Source organism: Mustela erminea, chromosome 17, assembly GCF_009829155.1.
Source record: "Mustela erminea isolate mMusErm1 chromosome 17, mMusErm1.Pri, whole genome shotgun sequence".
Taxonomy (NCBI): Eukaryota; Metazoa; Chordata; class Mammalia; order Carnivora; family Mustelidae; genus Mustela; species Mustela erminea.
Genome location: NC_045630.1, coordinates 1,386,200 through 1,409,681, shown reverse-complemented (window position 1 = coordinate 1,409,681; position 23,482 = coordinate 1,386,200). Strand labels below are relative to the sequence as shown.

The 23,482-nt window shown below is 42.7% G+C and overlaps 1 protein-coding gene across 4 annotated transcripts in view; it reads left to right on the top strand.

Moving 5' to 3' along the window:
• Positions 1 to 23,482, top strand: part of NME7 (NME/NM23 family member 7) — a 265,751-nt gene that overhangs the window by 170,748 nt on the left and 71,521 nt on the right. For 3 of the 4 annotated variants that reach the window (XM_032318639.1, XM_032318637.1, XM_032318636.1), the window contains exon 11: positions 10,401 to 10,525. The exons of the other annotated variant lie outside the window; for it this stretch is intronic. In XM_032318639.1, coding sequence (XP_032174530.1) covers positions 10,401 to 10,525 — 125 coding nt within the window. The remainder of the gene's footprint in view (positions 1 to 10,400; positions 10,526 to 23,482) is intronic. 4 annotated transcript variants of the gene reach the window in all.

Below are 23,482 nucleotides of genomic sequence, written 5' to 3'. Positions count from 1 at the left end.
AGTGCATGGGAATGCAGTAGATTTCTACACATTGATTTTATAGCCTGTGGATTTCCTGAATTTATTCATCAATTCTAGTAATTGCTCAGTGGAGTCTTCCAGGTTTCCTATATAGAGTATCATGTTACCTGCAAATAGATTTTCACTTCTTCCTTACCAGTTTCGATGCATTTTATTTGTGTCTGTGGTCTAATTACTGCAGCTAGGACTTTCAGTACTGTATTGAAAAGGTAAAGCTGTTTTACAGCATTGAATATGATGTGAGTTTTTCATGAATGGCCTTTATTATGTTGAGATTTGTTCCTTCTAGACCTACTTTTCAGAGGGTTTTTATCATGAATGGGTGCTGTACTTTGTCAATTGCTTTTTCTGCATCTATTGAAATGATCAGATGGTTTTTATCTTTTCTCTTATTGATAAGATATATCATGTTAATTGATTTGCAAATATTGAACCACTCTTGCATCCTGGGAATAAATCCCACTTGGTCATGGTGTATGATTTTTTAAATACATTGTTGGATATGGTTTGCTAATATTTTGTTAAGGATTTTTACATCTTATTCATGAGAGATATTGGCCTGTACTCCTCTTTTTTTGTAGTGTCTTTATCTGGTTTTGGTATCAGGGTGGTACTGGCCTCATAGAATGAATTTGGAAGTTTTCCTTCCTAATCAATTTTTTTGGGAATAGTTTGAGAAGAATAGATATTAACTCTTCTTTAAGTGTTTGGTAGAATTCACCTGTGAAACCATCTGGTCCTGAGCTTTTGTTTTTTGTGAGTTTTTTGATTACTGATTCAGTTTCATTGCTAGTAATTGGTCTGTTCAAATTATGTTTTTACCTGCTTTAGTTTTGGTAGGGAATTCATCCATTTCTTCTAATTTGTCCAATTTGTTGGCATAGTTTTTCATAATACTCAGTCACAATTATTTGTGTTTCTGTGGTGTTATTTCTTCTCTTCCATTAGTGATCTTGTTTATTTTGGTCCTCGCTCTCCCTCTCTTTCTCTCTCTCTCTCTAGCGAGAGATACATCAATATTGTTGATCTTCTCAAAGAAAGCTCCTGGTTTCATTGATCTTTTCTATTGGGTTTTTTGTTTGTTTATTTATTTTAGTTTCTATATCATTTATTTCTGCTCTAATCTTTATTATTTCCTTCCCTTTTCTGACTTGGAGTTTGGAGTTTTGTACAGATAAAACCTTTTTCTGTCTCCTTTAGGTGTAAGTTTTGGGTACTTTTTTGTGATTTTTCTTGCTTCTTGAGATAGGCCTGTATTGCTGTCAGCTTCTGTCTTAGAACTACTTTGCTGCATCCCAAGGATTTCGGACCAGAGTATTTTCATTTGCATTTGTTTCCATGTAATTTTTTATTTCTTTGATTTCTTTCCCAGTCTTTAGTTAGTAGCATATTACTTAACTTCCACGTATTTGTGCTCTTTCCAGATTTTTTACTCGTGGTTGATTCCTAGTTTCATAGTGTTGTGGTCAGAAAAAATGCATGGTGTTGACTTGAACTTTTTAAAAAATTTGTTGAGACTTGTTTTGTGGCCCAATATGTGATCCATTCTGAAGACTCTTCCTGTGCCCTTGGCAAGAATATGCATTCTACTGTTTTAAGATGGATATGTCTGTGAAATCCACCTGGTCCAGTGTGTTATTCAAAACCATTGTTTCCTTGTTGACTTTTTGTTTGGAGGATGTCCGTTGATGATATTGGGGTGTTGAATCCCCTACTATTATTCTATGACTGTTTATTGTATCCTTTATGTTTGTTATTAACTGTTTCATGTATTTGGGTGCTCCGTTGTTGAGTGCGTAATATGTTTCCTTGTTATATCCTCCTGTTGGATTGTCCCCCTTGTTATTCTGTAGTGTCCTTTGTCTCTTGTTGGAGTCTTTGTTGTAACATCTGTTTTGTCTGAGATAAGTGTTGCTACCCCAGCTTTCCTTGGATAGCCATTTACATCACATTTACATAAATATTTTTCTGTTCCCTGTGTATCTGCGGGTATCTTTCAGTCTGAAACGAGTCTGTTGTAGGCAGCGTGTGGGTCTTGTGGCCACCCTGTATCTTCGATCGGAGTGTTTCGTCCCTTTCCAGTCGGAGTAGGGATGTATTTATCATATTATTTGTTTTGTGATTGTGTTACTTGTGTTGTAGTTGTTTTTATAGATTTTCTCTGATCCTTTGTTCTCTTTCATGGTTTGCTTTTTTTAATGATATACTTGGATTCCTTTCTTTTTATTCTTTACATATCTATTACTGGCTTTGATTTACTGTTACCATGCAGTTCATATATAACATCTTTATGATAGTTACTTTAAATTCTCTATCAGGCATGTTACTTACACCCATTTCAGTTCAGTCTCTTGCTGTGATTTGGTCATGTTCATCCATTTGGGACAGATTTCTCTGTCTCCTCATTTTGTCTAACTCTTTGTGTCTGTTTCTGTGTGTTAGGCAAGTAGCTACTTCTCTTGTTCTTGATAGTAGCCTTAAGAAGAGTTCTTGTACTGTCCTGGGTTGCACTGTTCCCTTTTCTCCAGGAAACAATTCCGGGAGTGTTTCCTGTGTATGTTTCATGTGCTGTGCTCGTGAATCTTGGCCCTTTTCCCTTCAGCCCAGTGGTCTGCAGAGGCTCTCTCTGCCTGTTGTGAGCAGTGGTTGGTACCCGGCATCTTAACAGCCTGTCATGGTCTGCTTGTGAAGTGAGAACTGCCCAGCTGCCACTGGGACTGAGGTCCCACAAAACTCACAGGTTGGGAGATGTGGTATAGGCAGGATTTGCGCTGGTGTTCTCGGGGAGAGTGTCTGTAGCACTGGAGTAGGACTGGGAAGGGTGGGCCTGTAGATGTGCACTGGTAGGGGGCAAGGGGGGGAGTTGGCACAACCAAGTTAGGTAAGGAGTGTTGGTGCCTGGTTCCTACAGGTGGCTTTTGTTTATGCTGGAGGGCAGGGACGGGAAATGGTGACTGCCAGCTCCTCTGTTCCCTCAAGGGGTCACCCCATGATTCCTGTCTCTCTGGGCCACACCCAGAGGTGAGTAAATTATTCTCCCTCCTGTCTACCGCTGGTGGTTTTCAAACTGCCGGTTCCGTGCTGGATCCCGAGGGACTGTTTGTCCTGCTGTCTCTTTAAGGACGGACTCTGCTTCTTAAAACCCTCTGGGCTCTCCCAAAGCTGAGCTTGCTGATTTTTAAAATTCTAGGCTTTAAGTCCCCCTGGTTGTAACAACTCCAGAAATTCAAATGTTATGGGGATTCATACCCCCAGCCCCCACTAGGCTCCCAGGTGCAAAAGTCTATTTTTTGCCTCTGTCTACACTACTGACTCCCTCCCCACCAGACAGCCCCAGCCCCTTTCAGTCCCGGACCACTGTCCTCACCTTCGTCCCTCCTTTGCTGTGGCTTCCTCCCTCCGTTTAGTAGTGGGGTTTCTTCTGCCAGTCTTCAGAGGCCTTTATGGCTGATTTAGACTGATGTGTTACCTAGTCATATCCAGGGGAGGAGGCGAGCTTAGGGTCCTCTACTCTGCTATCTTCCCCAAGTAATTGTTTGAAGTGTCAGCCTGATCATGTTATGGCCCTGCTTAAAACCATCCTTTTGCTTTCGGTGTTTACTGAGTGCTTAAAACCGCTCAGCAACACAGACAAGGCCCTGGATGATCTCGGCCCTTTCTTACCACGTGGCAGCACTTTCTGCATCTCTGTTTTAAAGTATAAGTTTTATTAATATTCAGATGTGGTGAGGCCCACAGACGAGATGATCTCTACGGAAAGAAGAGTGACTGCGCTCAAGCTGGAGCACACCAGGCCATGCGGGGCCGTGTGGGCAAGTTCCACTTCAGTTAGGAGGGAGAAGGCCTTGGAGGTGTTGGGGGGGGGCGTGGGCAAGAGCATTTTTGTGATTTCTTTGGGAAGGGCAGGGGAGACAGGCTAAGCAGGCTTAGGATTGGCTCATTTAAATCATTTCGGTGGGCTCTAGGCTGTAGGCGGCTGTTGTAAGTTGTCTGGATGTTTGAGGCAGGGGAGTATTGGCTTGGAGTATCCCTGCCTGATGGAAGAGGTGACAGCGTGTGGGGTAAACCGAACTGGTGGGTCTCCCGGTCAGCGAGGCTCCAGACGGCAGACAGCGGAGTAAAAAGTCTTGCTTAATTCAGCCTCCTACTCTCACTGGCTATGCTCCAAGCAGTTCTAAATAACTTGCAATTTCTTACTATTCCAATGTAAATTCCCTTACCCTCTTCCTGAAGAACAATAATCTCTCTCTTAACTTAATGATTTTCTTGGTGAAACTTCCTTGACCTTCCCGCAGACTTATGACCCTGCCATGCTTGTCCAGTGTCGCTTAGTGCGTTGTATGGTGGCTGTTCGTTTGCGTGTGTGACTTCCCACTCTCCTCCCCATCAGACTGAGCCCCTCGAGGACTGGGACTGTTCTGTTCCTCTTTGATTTTCTCGAGTCTGTAGCCCAGCACAGTGCATGGCGTTGTAGCTGACCTGTAGTACCCATTTGTTGACTGAAATGAAAAAGTGAATGAACAAATGAGTCCTACACTAGTCGTAGCTTTGGGAGAGTTACCATTCTGGAGACTTATTTTGTAAGAGTGAGCCAAAGCCCCCAGATCCCAGCTTTATCACTGCCATGAAGTTGCTATAAAATTGAATGATTTATGCTGTTCCTTCCAACTATAATTAATATTCTGATTTTTTTTTTTTTTTGCTGGACTTCCGGTAAATCATATCTTTCGAAAGATTTCCTTTCCAAAATCATGCACATGATTTTGATTTCTATATGAAATATGTCCCATAAAGTGTATTGAGATGGTTAAGATCGCAGGCTGTGATCTGAGTTCCAGTCCCACCTCTACCGCGAGTGGCTTTGCTCTCGGTCCAGGTATGCGCCCTCTGAAGACCTTAAGTTTTCCGTCTGTGGAATGGGGATGACCGTGACATCTACTTGGTGAGATTATTCATGGGGACGCCCCAGCACAGAGTCAACACTTGGAACCAGCTGGCAGGATTATTGTCATCGGGGGCTAGAGCGCCATGCCTGTAACTCGTGACCTTCCGCTCTCTCACAGTGTGTGGCCAGGGCTTACCGGGCGCAGGAGCATTGCCTTTGGGAAAGAACAGAAATAACACACATGTAGCTTCATGTATTTAGCTTTAACCGTTTTTGCGTATTATTGTTCTTATCACATTTTACATAATAAATTAAGTCAGTGCAAGAGCATCTTTTTTGTGTAACAATTACCTAGGCTGTCTGGTAAATTAATTCTTTCACAGGCGTTAAAAATGTAGGGGAGGGGAATAGGAAGACGGTCATTTTATGAAGTCTGTAAAAACAGAGTAAGTTCTATGTCTGTGGGCTGTTTTTGTTTAACAGCACTGTTGAGGTGTAATTCATATCCTAATACAACGCACCCATTTAAAAATGAACAATTCAGTGGCCTTTAGTATATTCACACCCTCGAGCAATCATTACCACCGTCTATTTTAGAACATTTAGAATATCATCTCAAAAATAAATCCCATACCTTCTGCTCTTACCCTCTGGCCCCTCAGTCCTAGGCAACCACTGATGGCCTGTCTGTTTCTAATGAGTTCCCTGTTTTAGACATTTCATATGAGCAGAATCATGTAATGTATGGTCTTCTGGGACTGGCTTCATTCCTGTACTATAATGTTTTCAAGGTTCATCCGTGTTGTACTATGTACTCAGTAGTTCCTTTTATGGCCCCGTAATATCCCGTTGTATGGTTCTGCCACATTTGTTGGTCGGTCTGTCTGTCTGGACGTTTGCATTGTTTCCATCTTCTGGCTGTTATGAATAATGCTGTTATAAACACTGTGTGCACGTTGTTATGGGAGTTTGTGTGTGTGTCTAGGAATACTGTTGTGGGTCATGTAGTAACTCTATATTTAATTATTTGAACAGATGGTAGTCTGTTTTTCCAAAGTAGATACACCATTTTGCATCACCACTAACACTACTTGAGGGTTTGGGTTCTCTATATTCTCACCAGTACTTGTTTTTAATGAACTTTTTGATGTCAGCCATCTCAGTGGTTCTGATTTGCATTTCGCTGTTGACTAATGATGTCAAGCATCTTTTCATGGGCTTATTGGCCATTTTTTTTTCCTATGAAAAATTATCAATTAATTCCTTTTGCCTATTTTTAATTGGTCATTTGTCTTTTTATTACTGAGTTGTAAGAGTTCTTTATATATTCTAGAAATACATGCTTATCAGATCCGATTCATAACTGTTTCCTCCCATTCTGTGGATTCTTCTCACTGTCTTCATGGTGGGCGTCCTCTGCAGTACAAAAGATTTTAATTCTGACAAAGTCTGATTTATCTGTTTCTTTCTTTTGTTACTTATGCTTTTAATGTCATATTTATGAACCCTTTGCCAAATCCAGGGTCATGAATGTTTTACCTGGTGCCATCTTCTAAAAGTTTCAAAATTTCAGTTTTTACTTTTAGATATTTATCTACTTTAAGTTATTTTTTGCATGTGTAAGGGTCCAGCTTTGTTCTTTACCTTGTGGCTATCTAGTTGTGCCCACATCATTTGTGATAAGAGTGCTGTCTCCCCATTAGGTGGTTTTTGCACCGTTGTTGGGAATCCGTGGGCAGGAGATGTATGGATTCATTTCTGGGCTCTCAGTTTCATTCCCATGCTCTATAGGTCTCTCCTTCTGCTGTGTATATATTTTGATTTTGAAGCATTTTATTACTTTTGTCTTGTTTTTCTTTAAAGAATATTGACTTCCAAGAAGATATATGATGTATTTTTTCACAGTTTTTGAGTCCTGTGTAATTTTATAGTCATGATGCTGGAGCTTAGCAGACATGAGAAATAGTGATTCATCCAGAATTACATGCTTCAGTGTGAGCATGAACATGAATATGAATTCCAGGTATTACATAAGCCAGAGTTTTTTTAAATGCTAGTGATATTTTTTATTTTAAGAAGTTACCTACTTTTCCCAAGTATTTTTTTCAATTTGTAAAGCAAATACACAGCCCCTTACTTGCTTCCAACAATAAATCAGTGAGATGTAGGTACCGTTATCTACTGCCACTGCTGTTTTGTCTTTGTCATGTTATCTGTAAGGAAGCTGAGGTGTGGGCATATGCAGAGATTTCTCCCGAGTCACTCACTCGGCTTACACCGACTCTGAACAGACTCCTCACTGCTTTCTGTTCTCTGACCACTCCACTTGGTTTGTTGAGGAAGCCACATTTTTTTATTTCAAGGGCTCTTTGTAAAGCCTGGTTCCATTTTGAATTTTTTTAATGATTCAGAATCTCAGTAGTATTATTTCTTCAAGTCGTAAGTGCATATCATAAAAGAAACATGCTTTGAATACACACAATGCACCTAAGAATCGAATTGTCCTGTTGGGTGTGCTCTGGTCTCTTCTCTCCAGTTGCTGTCTGTGATAATAGTACCAATAAAAATACTTCGAAGATGAGAGTAAGTGACGTTCTAGGCATAGGTCTCAAAAGATTAGTTACATGACATCCCCATTCATTTCAGAACCCAGCATGAAACTGTCACCCATGGAATATGAACTTTTTAAATTTTTTTTTTTTAAGATTTTATTTATCCATTTGACAGAGAGAAATCACAAGTAGACAGAGAGGCAGGCAGAGAGAGAGGAGGAAGCAGGCTCCCTCTGAGCAGAGAGCCCGATGTGGGACCGATCCCAAGACCCTGAGATCATGACCCGAGCCAAAGGCAGCGGCTTAACCCACTGAGCCACCCAGGCGCCCCGGAATATGAACTTTTTAAAATACGTTTGCCTGTGTGCCTTTTTGGATTTGGCCCTTTTCGTGACTCCCCTAGTATTCTGAATTTTGTTTTCCCTGCGAGGTTTTTGGCTTTGCTCGCTCTGGCCTTAGCATCTTACTGGGGCTGAGTACTCTGTACCCCTCTCTCTCCCACCCCCGGCTTCTTGTCCCTTGCCTTTATTCCGTGTGTGCCAGCTTGGTCCCACAGGGATTGGAAACTTTTGATGAGGACTATCTTTTTTCTTCCATAATGGACCTTTTCCTTTTCCTTCTGTTTTTTTTTTTTTTTGCGGGGGGGATGTCTGTTTGTACTTTTGACATTTAATTGGTTTTCATTTTCCCATTCCTTCTATCAGCAGTGTTTTTGCTTCACCCTTTTCCAGTATGTTTATCTGAATGACTTTCACAAAAAGTTTTTCCTTTCAGTCTCTTCTTTTTCTCTCATTGATTTTCATTTTATTTAAAAAAAAATAAAATCCTCCCTCATGATTTTTTTTTTTGCTGCTTCTTGACTGCATTAACTGTTCTCTACCAAATGACCCTTGAAGATCTCTTAGCTTAATATTTTACCTTTTTTTTTTCTTTTCCCATTTTCCTTTTTTTCATAGGGGAAGTCACTTGTTCTGAATATCTTAAAAAATCATCTTATTCCAATCAGACATGTTCTTATCACAGTCAGAAGGAGGGGCTAGAGCTCCCCGAAGCAGTGCACACTGGGGGTAGGGCACAGCCAGCCGCTGGAGCCACTGGCCTTTGAAAATCCCAGGAGGTAGCAGCATGTGCCAGGCCTTATCTCCCTACTGCACACGGGCTGCTTGTCAGTTTCAAATGTCAGCCGCTGGTGGCATTTCTTACAGACAGTAGGCTTTGTGTTGAGATAGAAAGAAAATATTTTTAAACCTTCTTGGGACCCTGGGAAATTACCATTTTTGGACAAGAAATAGCCTGCCACCTTACCAGTCTATCAGTAGGTAAAAGCCACTGACACCAGGGCCAGATCTGAGCCCAGGATCAGTTACAGTTGGCATGAACAGTACAAGCCACGGTGTTCTCAGGATGTTGTTATTAAGGCGTTTTATTTTTATCCCAGTGAGACAGTCCTACCCTTGGAAGGCCAAAGAGAGGGACTTTGGGGGCCCTTAAACGTAACCATGTGACAGGTGCTACTCTTTCACTTTCCTGTATTGATTTTCGTAAGTGACAAGACAGCAAATCTGTAATCATTGCTTCTCTGTAGTAAGTACAGGCATGATTCTTTTGAAAAGACTTAATTAAAATATAATGAAACTGTTACCCCACAGTACAAATAATTTAGGAACTGACTCTTGTTAAAAGAATTCTGTACTTTCCCGTGGGGCTCCTTTCAGTAGTGCTTCAAAAAAGAGGTTTCCCCAGAATGGAGGTTCCTCAAGAAGTTGAAACTAGAGCTGCCCAATGACCCAGCAATCGCACTACTGGGTATTTACCCTAAAGATTCAAATGTCATGATCCGAAGGGGCACGTGCACCCCAGTGTTTACAGCAGCAGCGCCCACAGCAGCCGAGCTGTGGGAAGAGATGAGGCGGGCGAACGGATAGAGAAGATGCGGTATTTCTAGACAAACCGTGGGAGATCACTCAGCCGTCAGAAGGGATGAGAGCTTTCCATTTACATCTGACAGGCATGGAATTGGGAGGTATTTTGCTGAGTAAAATAAGTCAACCCGAGAAAGATAATTATCATATGGTTTCACTCCTATGAGGAATATGAGAAACAGTGCAGAGGACCATAGGGGAAGGGAGGGAAAACTGAATGGGAAGAAACCAGAGAGGGAGACAAACACGAGAGACTCTTAACTATGGTAAAGAAACCAAGGGTTACTGCAGGGGAGGTGGGTAGAGGGAGGGGGTAACTGGGTGCTGGGCATTGAGGAGGGCACGGGATGCAACGAGCGCTGGTGTTCCATGCAGCTGTGAATTATTGAACTCTACATCTGAAACTAATGATGTACTGCATGTTGGCTAATTGAACTTAACTAAAAAACTCACAAAAAAGAGGTTTCCCTACATTTTAAGTTAAACCTAAATTTAACACATTTAATGTGGAAAGTGAAATATGTATAATGAAATAATGTATAGAAATATGTATATGTGTATGTATAGAAATATGTATAATACATGTATACACATCTGTACATATATAGAAATATGTATAAATGGGTAAAACAGCCGGCCCTACCTCCCAGAAGGCTGTGCATTTCGGAATGGAGCATGTGACCTCTTATGATGCCTTACTCTGTTGTCTTTCTGAAGCTTTGCTGCCTGACTCTCTTCAGGGCAAATAACTGAGTTGGTGAGGCTCAGTAGGTCCTCTTGACCCTACTCATTTCTCGGATCTCTGGGCATGTGGAGTGTACAGAATCGCTGCAGAGTACATTTATGCAAAGGAGAGCGGAGGGTACTGTTCTCTCCTCTCTCCTGCAGGCACGGTCATTCCTGTCCGTCACCACCGCCTGCCCCAGCTTCGAGTAACTTTTGCCTTTGTTTGAACGATCATACCGTTGTCTTATCACCCGTCGCTTACCATCTGTCACTTGGCCTGTGCTCTGTGTATAGTGTATCTTTGATGGATGTTCCTCACCTCCTGGTCTAGATACTCCAGTTAGAGGACCTGTGTTACACCTTGTTGCTGTCTCCAGAACCAGAAAAATGCTCGAACACAGAGTGCTTCCTCAGCCTCGGTAGGAAACCACGGGATCTTGTTAATTGCAGATTGTCATTCAGTCGGTCTGGGTGGGGCCGGAAAGGCCACCTCCTCGACAGACAGACTCTGGGGCAGTGGCACACAGCTGGTCTGCAGGCCACACCTCCAACGCCCTGTCTCTGGCAGACTTTCAGCAGATGCCTGTTGGTGATGCTGTTGGTTTAAAAAAAGGGGGGCAAAAGATTTAAATTTTGTTAAATGCTTCATTTGTCTGCAATATGAAAACTGCAGTAAGAAGTGAACATACTGTTAAGTCAGTTTCTGTGAATAACTGAAGATGTGGATTGTCTTTTTTACTCTTTTTTTCTGCCTTGTCTATCTGATCTATAGAAATGGACTTTAACTTATCCATTTCAATAGATACCAGACCGAAGGAGATTACATACGAGTAGCTCCTATTTTGACTTCATTAGATTTGGGCTCCAAAGCAAAAGCTTTTATAACACATTTCCAGTCATCTGAATTATCCATTCCTTAGATTTATCCATTGTAGCTTTGAGGAACACAGGTGCAATTTTCCAGATAAACCCAAATTCTGCCGGTATCACATTTTAGGGGCAAGAATTGTGCATATACTTACTGTAAACCCAGTCAAATCTTTCCTTCCTCTTTTTATTTTTTTATTTTTTTTTAAAGATTTTATTTATTTATTTGACAGAGAGAGATCACAAGTAGGCAGAGAGGCAGGCAGAGAGAGAGAGGAGGAAGCAGGCTCCCTGCTGAGCAGAGAGCCCGATGCGGGACTCGATCCCAGGACCCTGAGATCATGACCTGAGCCGAAGGCAGCGGCTTAACCCACTGAGCCACTCAGGCGCCCGTGCATGGGTTTCTTAATTTGTTGTTGATTTTCCAGTTCTTTAGGTGTAAAGAGAGTTGGTGTATTCAGGATTTTTTCAGCTTTTTGAGTAAGGCTTGGATGGCTATGCATTTTCCCCTTAGGACCGCCTTTGCCTTATCCCATAGGTTTTGGACTGAAGTGTCTTCATTCTCATTGGTTTCCATAAATTGTTTAAGTTCTTCTTTGATTTCCTGATTGATGCAAACATTCTTGAGCAGGATGGTCTTTAGCTTCCAAGTGTTTGCCTTCCTTCCATACTTTTCCTTGTGGTTGAGTTCTAGTTTCAAAGCATTGTGGTCTGAGAATATGCAGGGAATAATCTCAGTCTGTTGGTATCGGTTGAGACCTGATTTGTGACTCAGTATGTGGTCTGTTCTGGAGAAGGTTCCATGTGTGCTCAAGAAGAATGAGTATTCTGTTTTAGGTTGGAAGATTCTGTGTATATCCATGAGGTCCACCTGGTCCAATGTGTCATTCAATGCTGTTGTTTCTTTATTGATGTTCTGCTTGGATGTTACTGAGAGTGGCGTGTTAAGATTCCCTACAATTGGGACGCCTGGGTGGCTAGTTGGTTGGGTGGCTGCTTTCGGCTCCGGGCACGATCCCAGTGCTCTGGGATCGAGTCCCACATCGGGCTTCTTGCTCAGTGGGAAGCCTGCTTTTCCCTCTGCCTCTGCCTGCCACTCTGTCTTCCTGTGCTCTCTCTCTCTCACTTAAATAAAATATTTTTTTTAAAAAAAAGATCCCCTACAATTAATGTGTTCATATCAATATGAATCTTTATTTTGATTAACATTTGGCTTACATAGTTGGCTGTTCCCATATTGGAGGCATAAATATTTACGATTTTTAGAACTTCCTGGTGAATAGACCCTTTTAGAATGATGTAGTGTCCTTCTTTATCTCTGACTATAGTCTTTAGTTTAAAATCTAATTTATCTGATATGAGAATCGCTATCCTAGCTTTCTTTTGAGGCCTGTTGGCATGAAAGATGGTTCTCCATCCCTTCACTTTCAGTCTGCATGTATTCTTAGTTTCCAAATGTGTCTCTTATAGACAGCATATGGATGGGTCCTGGCGTTTTATCCAGTCTGCAACCCTGTGCCATTTTATGGGCGCATTTAGCCTGGCTTAGTAGTCACCCATTTAAACACTGCTGGTCTTGGAACCTCTTTATGTCTCCATCCATTTTGAATGTCAGCCTTGCTGGATAAAGTATTCTTGGCTGCATGTTCTTCTCATTTAGTGCCCTGAATATGTCTTGCCAGTCCTTTCAGGCTTGCCAGGTTTCTTGCCAGGTGTGCCGTTACTCTGCTGGTCCTTCCTCTGTATGTAAGGGATCTCTTCCCCCAGCTGCTCTTAAGACCTCTTGTCTGGAATTATGATTCATGAATTTCACAATTAAGTGTCTGGATGTCTTTCTAGACTCTATCGTGGTGGGTGTCCTTTCTGCCTCTAGGACATGAACACTTGTTTGATTCCCCCACATTAGGGAAATTTTCATCTAGAATTTGTCCAGTTGTATCTGCTAGTCATCTCTCTTTCTCCAGCCCCTCAGGGATCCCAATAATTCTGAGGTTGGAATGTTTCAAGACATCATTTATTTCCCTAATTCTGTTTTCATGGATTCTAAGCTACTTGTCCCAGGCCCCCTCCTGATCCTTCTTTTCTATCAGTCTGCATCTACATCACTAATTCCATCTTCTGCCTTGGTTACCCTAGCTTTACAGTATTTAGAATAGATTGGATCTCACTGATAGCATTTTTAACTTCTGCCAGATCAGCTCTCACTTCCACCCTTAGAGATTCTGTGTTGTCATTAATGGTCTTCTCCAACCTAGTCATTGCCTGAATAATTGTTACCCTGAATTCCCTTCCCAACATGTTGTTTATGTCCATATCCAATAATTCTGTGGCAGAGGGCACAGTCTCTGAATTATTCCTCTGTTGGGTGTTCCTCCTCCTAGTCATTTTGGTGACACGTGGTTGAGGGATGTGTAGCTAAAAATATCAGCCAGGATCCAGGCACGGTACACCATGATTTGTCGTTGGGTAAAGGTTTTTTTCTACTAGACGGCAGAGTAGAGAAGAAACTGGCTCTCACTTTATAGTTCACCTCTGTTTCCTCTGCTGAAAAGACATTTTCGCATGGTATATGATGCCAGTTACAGCCACGTTAAAAGCAGATGTATCCACGCCATGACACGGGCCCGCTGCATTGGAGTCCTGCTTGTAGTCCCATCTCCACCCCCTGTCTGGCTCCCACTGCCTGTCGGACTCACTGAGGCTATGGTTTCCTGTTTGTATTTCCTTAAAGGAGTCCTTTATACATACTGTTCTAAGTCAGTGCTTTGATAATATTGAGTGGCGTTAAGTTCAAGGTTAAACTTCTTGGAATATAACTAGAGTGTGTTTATTCAGTGTCCCTGTGCAAGTACAGAGTGGTGTGCTTCCTTAGCCAAGCCACATGTACTTGTGGAGACTGATGAGAATAACACGATGTTCACTTAAATGGATGGAGACCCTGAACGAGGTGGGCCCAGGAGGCACCCACAGGCAGGACCTGGATTCATTTCCAGATATTTGTTGCACAGAAATTATTTGAATAGTCAGGGTACTAAAGTTCTATAACATAGATCATAACAGTATAGTTTTAGCATGAAATGTTGTTTTTTTAATTTAAAAAAAGGTAGGATCAGATGCTTATCTCTCCCTAAAATAGAACCCACATTAAAACAAAGTGAAACAAAACCTCTCAGTCAATTACCTGGAGAACATTTGTCTTTGAATCTTGTTTTTTGTTTTTATTTTTTTCTGGTGTACTCTCTAAGATGAACTGATTACAGAATGTACCTTCAGATATTAGTATGAATTAACTCATTATATGGGGGAGTCAGTGAAACCTCTGAAGTAAGGAAGAAGGATATTGCATATATCCAAACTTACAGAGCAGTTAAGTATTCAGGTTCTCAGCCTGTGGGTTCCCAGGAAGCCTCCCCGGAGAGCTGCAGAATGGTCTCTAGAGCCTGGCATTCTATTTGTGCTGCTGTTTCATTATTTGTACGAAAATAACAAGCCTCAGCTTCTACGTCACCACTGGTGAAAGCACCTGCTGGAGAAGTAGTCACGACTCTGGCTTCGGTGTACAGTTTCTAAGTGTACTGAGACTCTCCAGTGTAGATTCTGGTTGGTGTCTCATCTACATTGCCTAGGCTGCTTCTTCACCCCTTTTAAAATTCTGTCTGTTTGGTATATTTTTATGTTTTACATATTTTTAGGAATATACTTATTTCATAAATCATGATATATAGTTTTTGAGTACTAAAAAACTAAAATGTCTAGAGAAGATCTGACCTCAGACATCTCATATGAAGTTCCTCCTGGTGTGAAATGTTCTGAATAGTCTGAGGGATGCTAAGATGAATGAGGAACATCCCCATTTCCAGTGGGTGTATTGTCTCTAGGAGGAGACATGCGCAGTTGAGTTTCTGCATTCTCAGTAAATACTAAACAAATACCTATTATTTACTGGGTACTGTTCTTGGCATTCAAGATTCAGTAAAGAACAGGACAGATCTGAGCAGTAGTCTTTTATTTTCCTTTTGCTTTTTTTATAATTCAAGTACAATTAACATACAGTGTTATATTAGTTCAGGTGTATAGTATAATGATTCAGCAATTCTGTACATTTCTTAGTGCTCATGAAGTTAAGTATACACTTATTCCCTTTATCTTTATTCCACATCCTGCCATCCACCTCCCCTCTGGTTTGTATTCTATATTTAAGAGTCTGTTTTTTTGTTTCTCTCTATATATTTTTGTTTATTCACTTGATTTGTTTCTTAAACTTCACATGTGTGTGAAATCACATGATATTTGTCTTTGACTGATGTATATCACATAGCATTGTATCTTCTAGGTCCATCCATATTGTCGCAAATGGCAAGCTCGAATTCCTTTTTACGCCTGCATAATATCCCATTGTATGTGTACACCACATCTTTCTTATCCATTCACCTGTCAGTGGACACTTCGGTTGTTTCCATGTCTTGGCTCTTGTAGCTAATGTGTAATAAACATAGGGGTGCACATATCTTTTCAAATTAGTATTTTTGTTTCTTTGGGTAAATACCTGGTAGTGGAATTATTGGGTCATATGACATTTCTATTTTTAATTTTTTGGGAAACCTCCATACTGTTTTCCACAGTGGCTGCACCAATTTATACTCCCACCCACAATGTATGAGGGTTCATTTTTCACCAAATCCTTGCCAACACTTGTTATTTCTTGTTTTTCATTCTGGCAGTTCTGATCAGAATGATATCTCATACCAGTGTGATATCTTACTGGGATTTTGATTTGCGTTTCACTGATAATGAGTGATGTTGAGTATCTTTTCACGTGTCTGGTGGACATCTGGATGTCTTCTTTGGGAAAATGTCTGTTCAGGTCCTTTGCCTAGTTTTTAACTGGAATGTTTGTGGGTTGTTGAATGTGTACATTATGTATTTGGGGTACTAATCCCTTATTAGATACATCGGTTACAAATGTCTTTGGCTGTGAAGTAGGTGGCCTTTTCATTTTTTTGGTTTCCCTTGCTGTGCAGAAGTTTTTTATTTTGACGTAATGTCAGTGGTTTATGTTTGTTTCTCCTGCCTTGGGAGACATATCTAAAAAAATGTTAGGACCAGTGTCAAAGAAATTACTGCCTGTGTTCTAGGATTTTTATAGTTTCAGGTCTCACCTGTAGGTCTTTAATATTTTTGAATTTATTTTTGGGTGTGGTGCTAGAAAGTGGTCCAGTTTCCTTCTTTTACCTGTAGCTGCCAGTTTCCTAACCACCATTTATTAAAGAGACTTATTTGTATATTGTTGCCTGAGTTGTCGTAGCTTGGCTGTATGAACATGGGCTCATGTCTGGACTCTGTATTCCACTGATCTGTGCCTATCTTTGTGCGGGTACCGTACTGCTTTGATGACTACAGCTTTCCAGGGTATCTTGAAGGGTACCTCCAGCTTTGTTCTTTCCCAGATTGGTTTGGCGATTTGGGATCTATTGTGGTTCCATACAAAGTTTAGTGGTATTCGTTCTGGTTCTGTGAAAAATGCTACTGGCATTTTTATGGGGATTGCATGGAATCGGTAGATCGCTTTGGGTGGTACCGCCGTTCTAACAATGTTGATGCTAATCCATGATCGTGGAGTAGCTTTCCTTTCGTTCAGGTCACCTTCAGGTTCCCTCATCAGTTTTATAGTTTCCAGAGGAGAGGTCTTTCAGCTCCATGGTTAAATATACTTGAAGGTATTTTATTCTCTCCGGTGTAATTGTTTTCTTAATTTCTTTTTCTGCTACTTCATGATTCGTGTATAGAGACGTTGCCAGTTCCCGAGTACTAATTTTGCATTCTAGCAGTTTTTGGCGGCGTCGTTTGGATCCGGTCTCGTAATACCATGTCATCCGCCAGCAGTGCTCATCCGCGCCCTTGCGGCAGGGTATCAGCCACAACACAGGTCGCGCTGTGCCTTGGGCCGCGCAGAGGCGGCTAGCCGCCGCCGAGACGGGGAAGCACCTCGCCGAGGGACTTCTCCGGTGGAGCTCGGGGCTCACCGGCCCGAGAGTGACAGGGAAAATACCCCCAGGATGCCCAGGAGCGAGTTACGGTGAACCGGAAACATGTTCCGAGTCCAGGGAAGAGGGTGGACGCGGTCGGACGCGGCCCTCGGCCCGCGGGGCTTCACAGGCGTGCGGAGCGTCGCCGCGACCGGAGGGACGCGGGGCCCATCGCACGGAGGCTCCGGGTGCGGCTCGCACGCGCGTCCTCTTCTGTCTCGCGCGTCCGCGCACCAGTTCTGGGTTTGGCTCTCAGCGGCCTTGTCCGCTTCCCCGCACCGTGGATGCGCCCGCCAGGACGAGGCCGAAGACCGCCTCAGGGCGCGTGAGCCGACGGTCTCGGGACCGAGAAGAAACCTGCCCTGAGCCGCCGCCCTCGTGCCCCCAGCACGGGAACGACACCGTCCGGGGCGCCGGTCCCGGCGCTGTGGGACGGGCGGCCGCTCGCTGGCACCGCGCGCCGCCCCGTGCTCTGTCCTGGTGGCACAGCGGACGCCACGGCCTCGGGCACACGACACAGATCCGTGTGTTGTGCTCTGTTGTGCGACCGCCGTTGGCTGACCGTTCCCGGAACCGCCCTGGATTGCCCGACGTCCTGTCAGGCGGCGGCTTCTTGGTCCGAGCTCGCGGCGCGTGACGGGACTGTGTCTCCTCGCCGCGGGCGCCGGCGGCACCTCGCAGACTGCGGCCGCCCGCCAGCCGGCGACCCGCCGGGCGCTGACCTGCCGGCCGTGCGCGCTGGCGGGCTCGGTCGGGACCCGTTGTCAGTGATCTCGCCCGAACACTCGCGGGACGGTGACGCCGCCGGGCACGAAAGCAGAGACGCTGAGAGAGACGCGCGCGTGCGGCGCGCCGAGGACGGTTATGCGGGGCCGCTGCGGTTCGGAAGGCTGAAGGCTGGGGCTGGAGGCGGTGCCGGCGGCCGTTCAGATCCCGGTCAAACGGGAGTTCAGAAGTTGCTTTTCCCGTGGTGGTCTAAAGGACTCAGCTGCCCAGGTTGAACTGGAGAGTTACCGTTTCATTCCGGCAGTACGGAGAATCAGATTTCTGGAAGGTGTCCTGAATGTTGCTTTGGCAGGAAAAGCAGAGACCAGAGTCTGAAAAAGAAGGAGGAAATGGAATTTTTTTTCCAATGTAAATTTTGTTTCAAGATGGCAGTTTACAAGTTCTGTTAGGAAGGGAAAGTGAATTTTAGGGGATTAAAGTTGCCTCCTTGAATATAACCCCTGAAGAAAAGTTTTTTACAGTTAAAGACTAAAGATGAGAAGAAAGAGTCAAAAAATAATTTTTTACAACAAACAGGAAGGAAAATGAGACACTTCTGAGGGCAACAACCATAATCTAACTTATCTAGGTAAAGGAGTATTCTCATTTATCGAGTATTTTGCATCTTTTGTCCACAAATGTGTACTTGTAAAAAATATATAATCAAAATAATGATGACATCATCACTTTGGTGGACAGAGTTCATTATTTCCTTTTTAAGTGAGAATCTTGCCTCACAATCCTGTGTGAGATGTGATTGTGTTATAGAGCCGTAGAGGAGTGCATGTGTTTTAGAAGGAGGTAACAGAGAACTTCAGTAAGACGAAAGATGATTAATTATAATGTGACCGCAAAAGTTTAGGATGAGTCGGTCCTTTCTACACCGTGGATATCCACCAGAAGATTCAGGAGCCCTCTGCGGAGTTTGTGTGTGTCTTACTGTCCCCGCTGGAAAGGCCATTTATGAGCACGCATTTACATGCCTGAGGCCTCTCCCCTGGACTGCTCCGCTTTCATTTCGTGTCCACCACCTGGTGTTCTGTGTCTGTGATGGAACAGTAGGACTGTCCTCCATCAAGTTCCCAAAGCAAGTCACTTTCAGAGCTCTGGGATTACTGCTTAGAGTTCTTGATTCTGTTCTCAAACAGGTGTGCCCTAGTTTGAGAAAATCTGGTATACAAAACCATCAACTCACAAAATAGACAAATTAAGGAGTGATTACTTTCATTTCAAAAGGATTTCCTTCAGGATTCCTTAGAATAAGTGTGTCTGAAGAGTGTAACATGTCCAAAAGGCCTTCTGGATTATTAGTAAGCGAGAGGGCTCATTTTCCCACCCTATCGTTAACCAAGTTAATGAAGTGCATATGTTTGAGCCTGTAGCCATTTCATTCATGCGCTCACTTCTGCACGAAATCATTAGTACCATTACTCGGTGACTCAGTCATTAGTACTGTTACTCAGGGACTCTTTCATGAGCATTCTCTGTGTGTTGAATCCACAAAAGTCACAGCCCTTGTCCTTAAGGCATTTACAGATGACAAGAGTGAATCAGATGTCAAGTAAATGTTTGACAGTGGAAGCAAGCTGGTCTGTTAGGAGACCACTGTGGTTAAACAAAGTGAGAGGGTGAGCTGTGGCCATAGGGTAGCCTCCTGGCAACTTTAAAGGGAATTGTAGCAGGACTTGGACAGCTTAGAAAATTAAGAGTTTGCCCAAAGCAGTTGATCTTTGGATACATTGTTTCTTCAGTGATGAACAGGAAGTCTAAGACTTTAGAACCAAGTTATCCATACATATAAAAGGTAAAAACTGTCTGCATTGTCACTATAACAGGGGGTTGTTAGGTACATGTGAAATACGACATCTTTTAACAATGCAAGTACTGTGTAAGGGCTTCATTATGGTGTGATGAAGATGATGAGTGCCTCCAGTTTGGCTGGAGACTATTAGACATTTTACGGGCATTACCTCATTTATTCCGTCCAGTATACTGAACGGAGGCCTTTACGGACACCGAGATATTTTCACTAACTGCTGGGATTTATGTTGCTTCTATAGAAGAGAAAATCTTTAATCTTACAAACTCTCTGTCCTATTTTATAATCTGAGGTATACCTGTATATACTAAGATGAGTTAGGCCCTTGGAGATGTTGATTTCAAGGTCACCTCACCTCTTAAGGTGGCTTAGCTACATCTTAAGCCAGAAATCACTGCTGCTGCCTCCACTGCTGCCATCACCACTGACTGTCACAGAATCTGGGGCCTCAGGCACGGAGTCTGGCCACCACAACGCCTCCAAACACTCATGTGTCCCACCTTGTCAGCCAGAGGCAACGTCAGCAGGTAGATGGCCTGTGTCCGGTTCTGCCTTCCGGATCTCATTGGCGGGACGTAATTTACTTCACGAACTTGAGCGGAAAGAGTGTCGAGAGAATGTAATGTGGATTTCTAACCTGCATCTGGAAGGAGGATGGAATTAGGGCTGAGAGAGCCGCTGTATGGAATCCACTCGACCTTACTTATGTTGCTTATTCTGGACCCTTTGTTAGGAACATGAACTCCTTGAGAAGAGGGTGAAAAACTTCTGAGCCAGAACATTCAAAGGAAATAGGACATGTTCTCATGCTCGAGCTAGGAAAGAGGTTTGTGGCTTTGAAACCCGGAAGAGGTGGAATGACTGGGTTATTTCAGGTGCAGGTGGAGAAGCGAGCAGGAGTCCCAGCTGCTGGCCTTTCTGGAGCGCGTCACACACTTCAGATGTTCCGTTGCGGAAAGCAGCTCAGGCAGGGAATGGCGTGCTTCGGCTTGGTTCTGTAGCCTTAGCCTGACTGCTTCGTGGAGGACCGAGGAGACGGCATAAACCAGGTAGAGAGAAATCCAAGAAGTCAGTAGCCTAGGCGACAGAACATGCTGACAGAGTGGAGGAAAGGAGAAAGACTGATGTGGACTGTATTTCAGCCTTGTATTGACAGGACTTTATAATAACTTGGGTGCTGAAGGTGCCAGGAATGGTCCCAGCTGTTTCACTGTTTCGTTCCTTTAGTGTAGAGTTTCTGAGTGTTGAGCCCCGCTTCTTAGGAAAATCAAGGAAGATTGCATTACAGTTCTTTAGCAGGATGACGTAGACTGTGGGGAGCACTTCTTTTTGGGGGAGAGATGGAGAATGCCTCTCCGGTTTCTCACTCATAATAGGACTATACTCGAAGGTTAAATCTCCTAAGTGTAGCTTTGTGAAAAACAGAAAACAGGAAAATATTCACCAAAAATTTTATCATTTTCCTCTGTACTAACATGTATGTTCACAGACGTCATACAAATGAGTCCTTGTGGGTAAACCATAAAGTAATTTACATACACGTGAGCAAGGAGATTTGCCCAACTATTTAAAAGAGAATGAAGGGATCATCATTTTTGTTTAAAAATAACACCTGTGTCAGCCAATGCCTATCTTAGGCTAAGTAGCAAACAGCTCAGCAAGAGGAAATGATGACTGTGGCATGTGGCCTTTGAAGCCTAGTACAAGAGACAGGGTTGAATTGTCTGAATGTTTCACCTGAAATCCCATTTAATTGTCACCCTCTTCAGATTCTATAAATTCATATTACATCTAATTTCTACTTAATGAAACGTCAGATACAAGCCAGGTGTTTTAATGATTCCTCATATTTAAGCAAATCATGTGGTCTACAGAGCTAGTAAGATAAGTGTATTTACTGTGAATTCTGACAGCTCACTCAATGAGATTAATACGTAAGTAGTTGAGTTTAATTTTGTGATGATGCTTTCAGAGAACCTGTTCTCCAAAACACATGGGTTCTAGAAGGATCCTTAGACTTATAGAAAGTAGCCTTTGAATCTCTTTTGTGGTTCCATTTCCTGCTCCCGGTTCTCCCAGTGTTCCATTGTCCTGTTTTAGCTGTAAGTTAGTCTGATACTGCTCATCTCCCAGGAATATAAAACCAACTGCGTTACTTAATACAAAGTTTCATGCAAATGGAAAAGCTGCTTGGGAGTCAGCTGGGATGTTTCTGAAGTATGAGGGAAGTCAAGCTGAGCCCTCAGCATGTGCTTTTTTTACTCTTGTAGGACTCCTTGGCTAAAAGCATGACTACTTGATACTTGAATGATGGCAGTTGCTTCTCTGGTCTTTAATATTAAGCTCTGTCACCGTTGTTCTCTGAGAAATGAGGACAACAGTAATATGACTTTCTGTTTTGCTTCACAGCTTTGTGGCTGACGGAAGTGATGCTGGTTCCTCTTTAATATTTATCCACTTGTCTATGTCACTGCCAACATTGTTGCCCTATAGCTTGAGAGGACTTTTTCCTTGGAATTTTTTGGAAATTAGACTGATGACCAGGTATAATTATCCACCATGTACCACTAATTACATGAATATATTCTACAGTTGATCATTAAGTCATCTTTTTTTTTATTAACATGTAATATATTATTTGCTTCCGGGGTACAGGTCTGTGACTCATCAGTCTTACACACTTCACAGCACTCACCATAGCACAGACCCTCCCCAGTGTTCATCACTCAGCCACCCCAACCCTGCCACCCCTGTCCCCTCCAGCAACCCTCAGTTTGTTTCCTGAGATTAAGAGTCTCTTATGGTTTGTCTGTCTGCCCGCTCCCATCTTGTTTCATTTTTCCCTCCTTTCCCCCCATTAATCCGTCACCCTGCCTCTCAAATTCCTCATATCAGGGAGATCATTTTATAATTGTCTTTCTCTTATTGACTTATTTCACTCTAGCTCCATCCATGTCATTGCAAATGGCAAGATTTGGGGGTTTTTGATGGCTGCATAGTATTCGTGTGTGTGTGTGTGTGTGTGTGTGTGTGTGTATACCACATCTTCTTTATCCATTCATCTGTTGATGGACATCTAGGCTCTTTCCATAATTTGGCTATTGTGGACATTGCTGCTATAAACATTGGGGTACATGTGCCCCTTCGGATCACTACATTTGTATCTTTAATATAAATACCCAGTAGTGCAATTACTGGGTTGTAGGGTAGCTCTATTTTCAACTTTTTGAGGAACCTCCATACTGTTTTCCAGAGTGGCTGCCCCAGCTTGCATTCCCACCAACAGTGTAGGAGGGTTCCCCTTTCTCCGCCTCCTCGCCAACACTTATCATTTCCATGGCATCAGTCATTCTGACTGGTGTGAGGTGGTATCTCACTGTGGTTTTGATTTGTATTTCCCTGATGCCGAGTGATGTTGAGCATTAAGTCATCTTTCTTAAAAGTTCTAAAAAGAAAAAAAAAAAAAAACAGTAAATTTGACAGATCTCTTCCCAATCCATTTCTTAAGTGGAGGGTCATTTTCAATCTTGCATATCTGTTTTGCATTATACAGAACTGAAACAATATGACTTTCTAAGGAAGCAATTTGTTTTCTTTGTTCAGACATATTTTATGAGTCTGATAGACTTATAGTTCAATAAACAAAAATATTTATAATGGACACAATAATAGAATAATTACATAAAGTTTCTCTAATTTGTTTTTAGTATTTAGCTAATCACCATCCCCCTTAGTGCATTTTTTCCAGGTCTTAGATATAGAGGTCAATTCTTTAAGCCAGGATTCTTCTCCCACTGCAGGATTACCCTAGCAGAACTTTCAGTACTTCTGATGAGAGTATAATAACCAAGAATTTGACTTGAGGGTGCTCAGCAGGCCAGGCTGTAGTGGCAGATGGG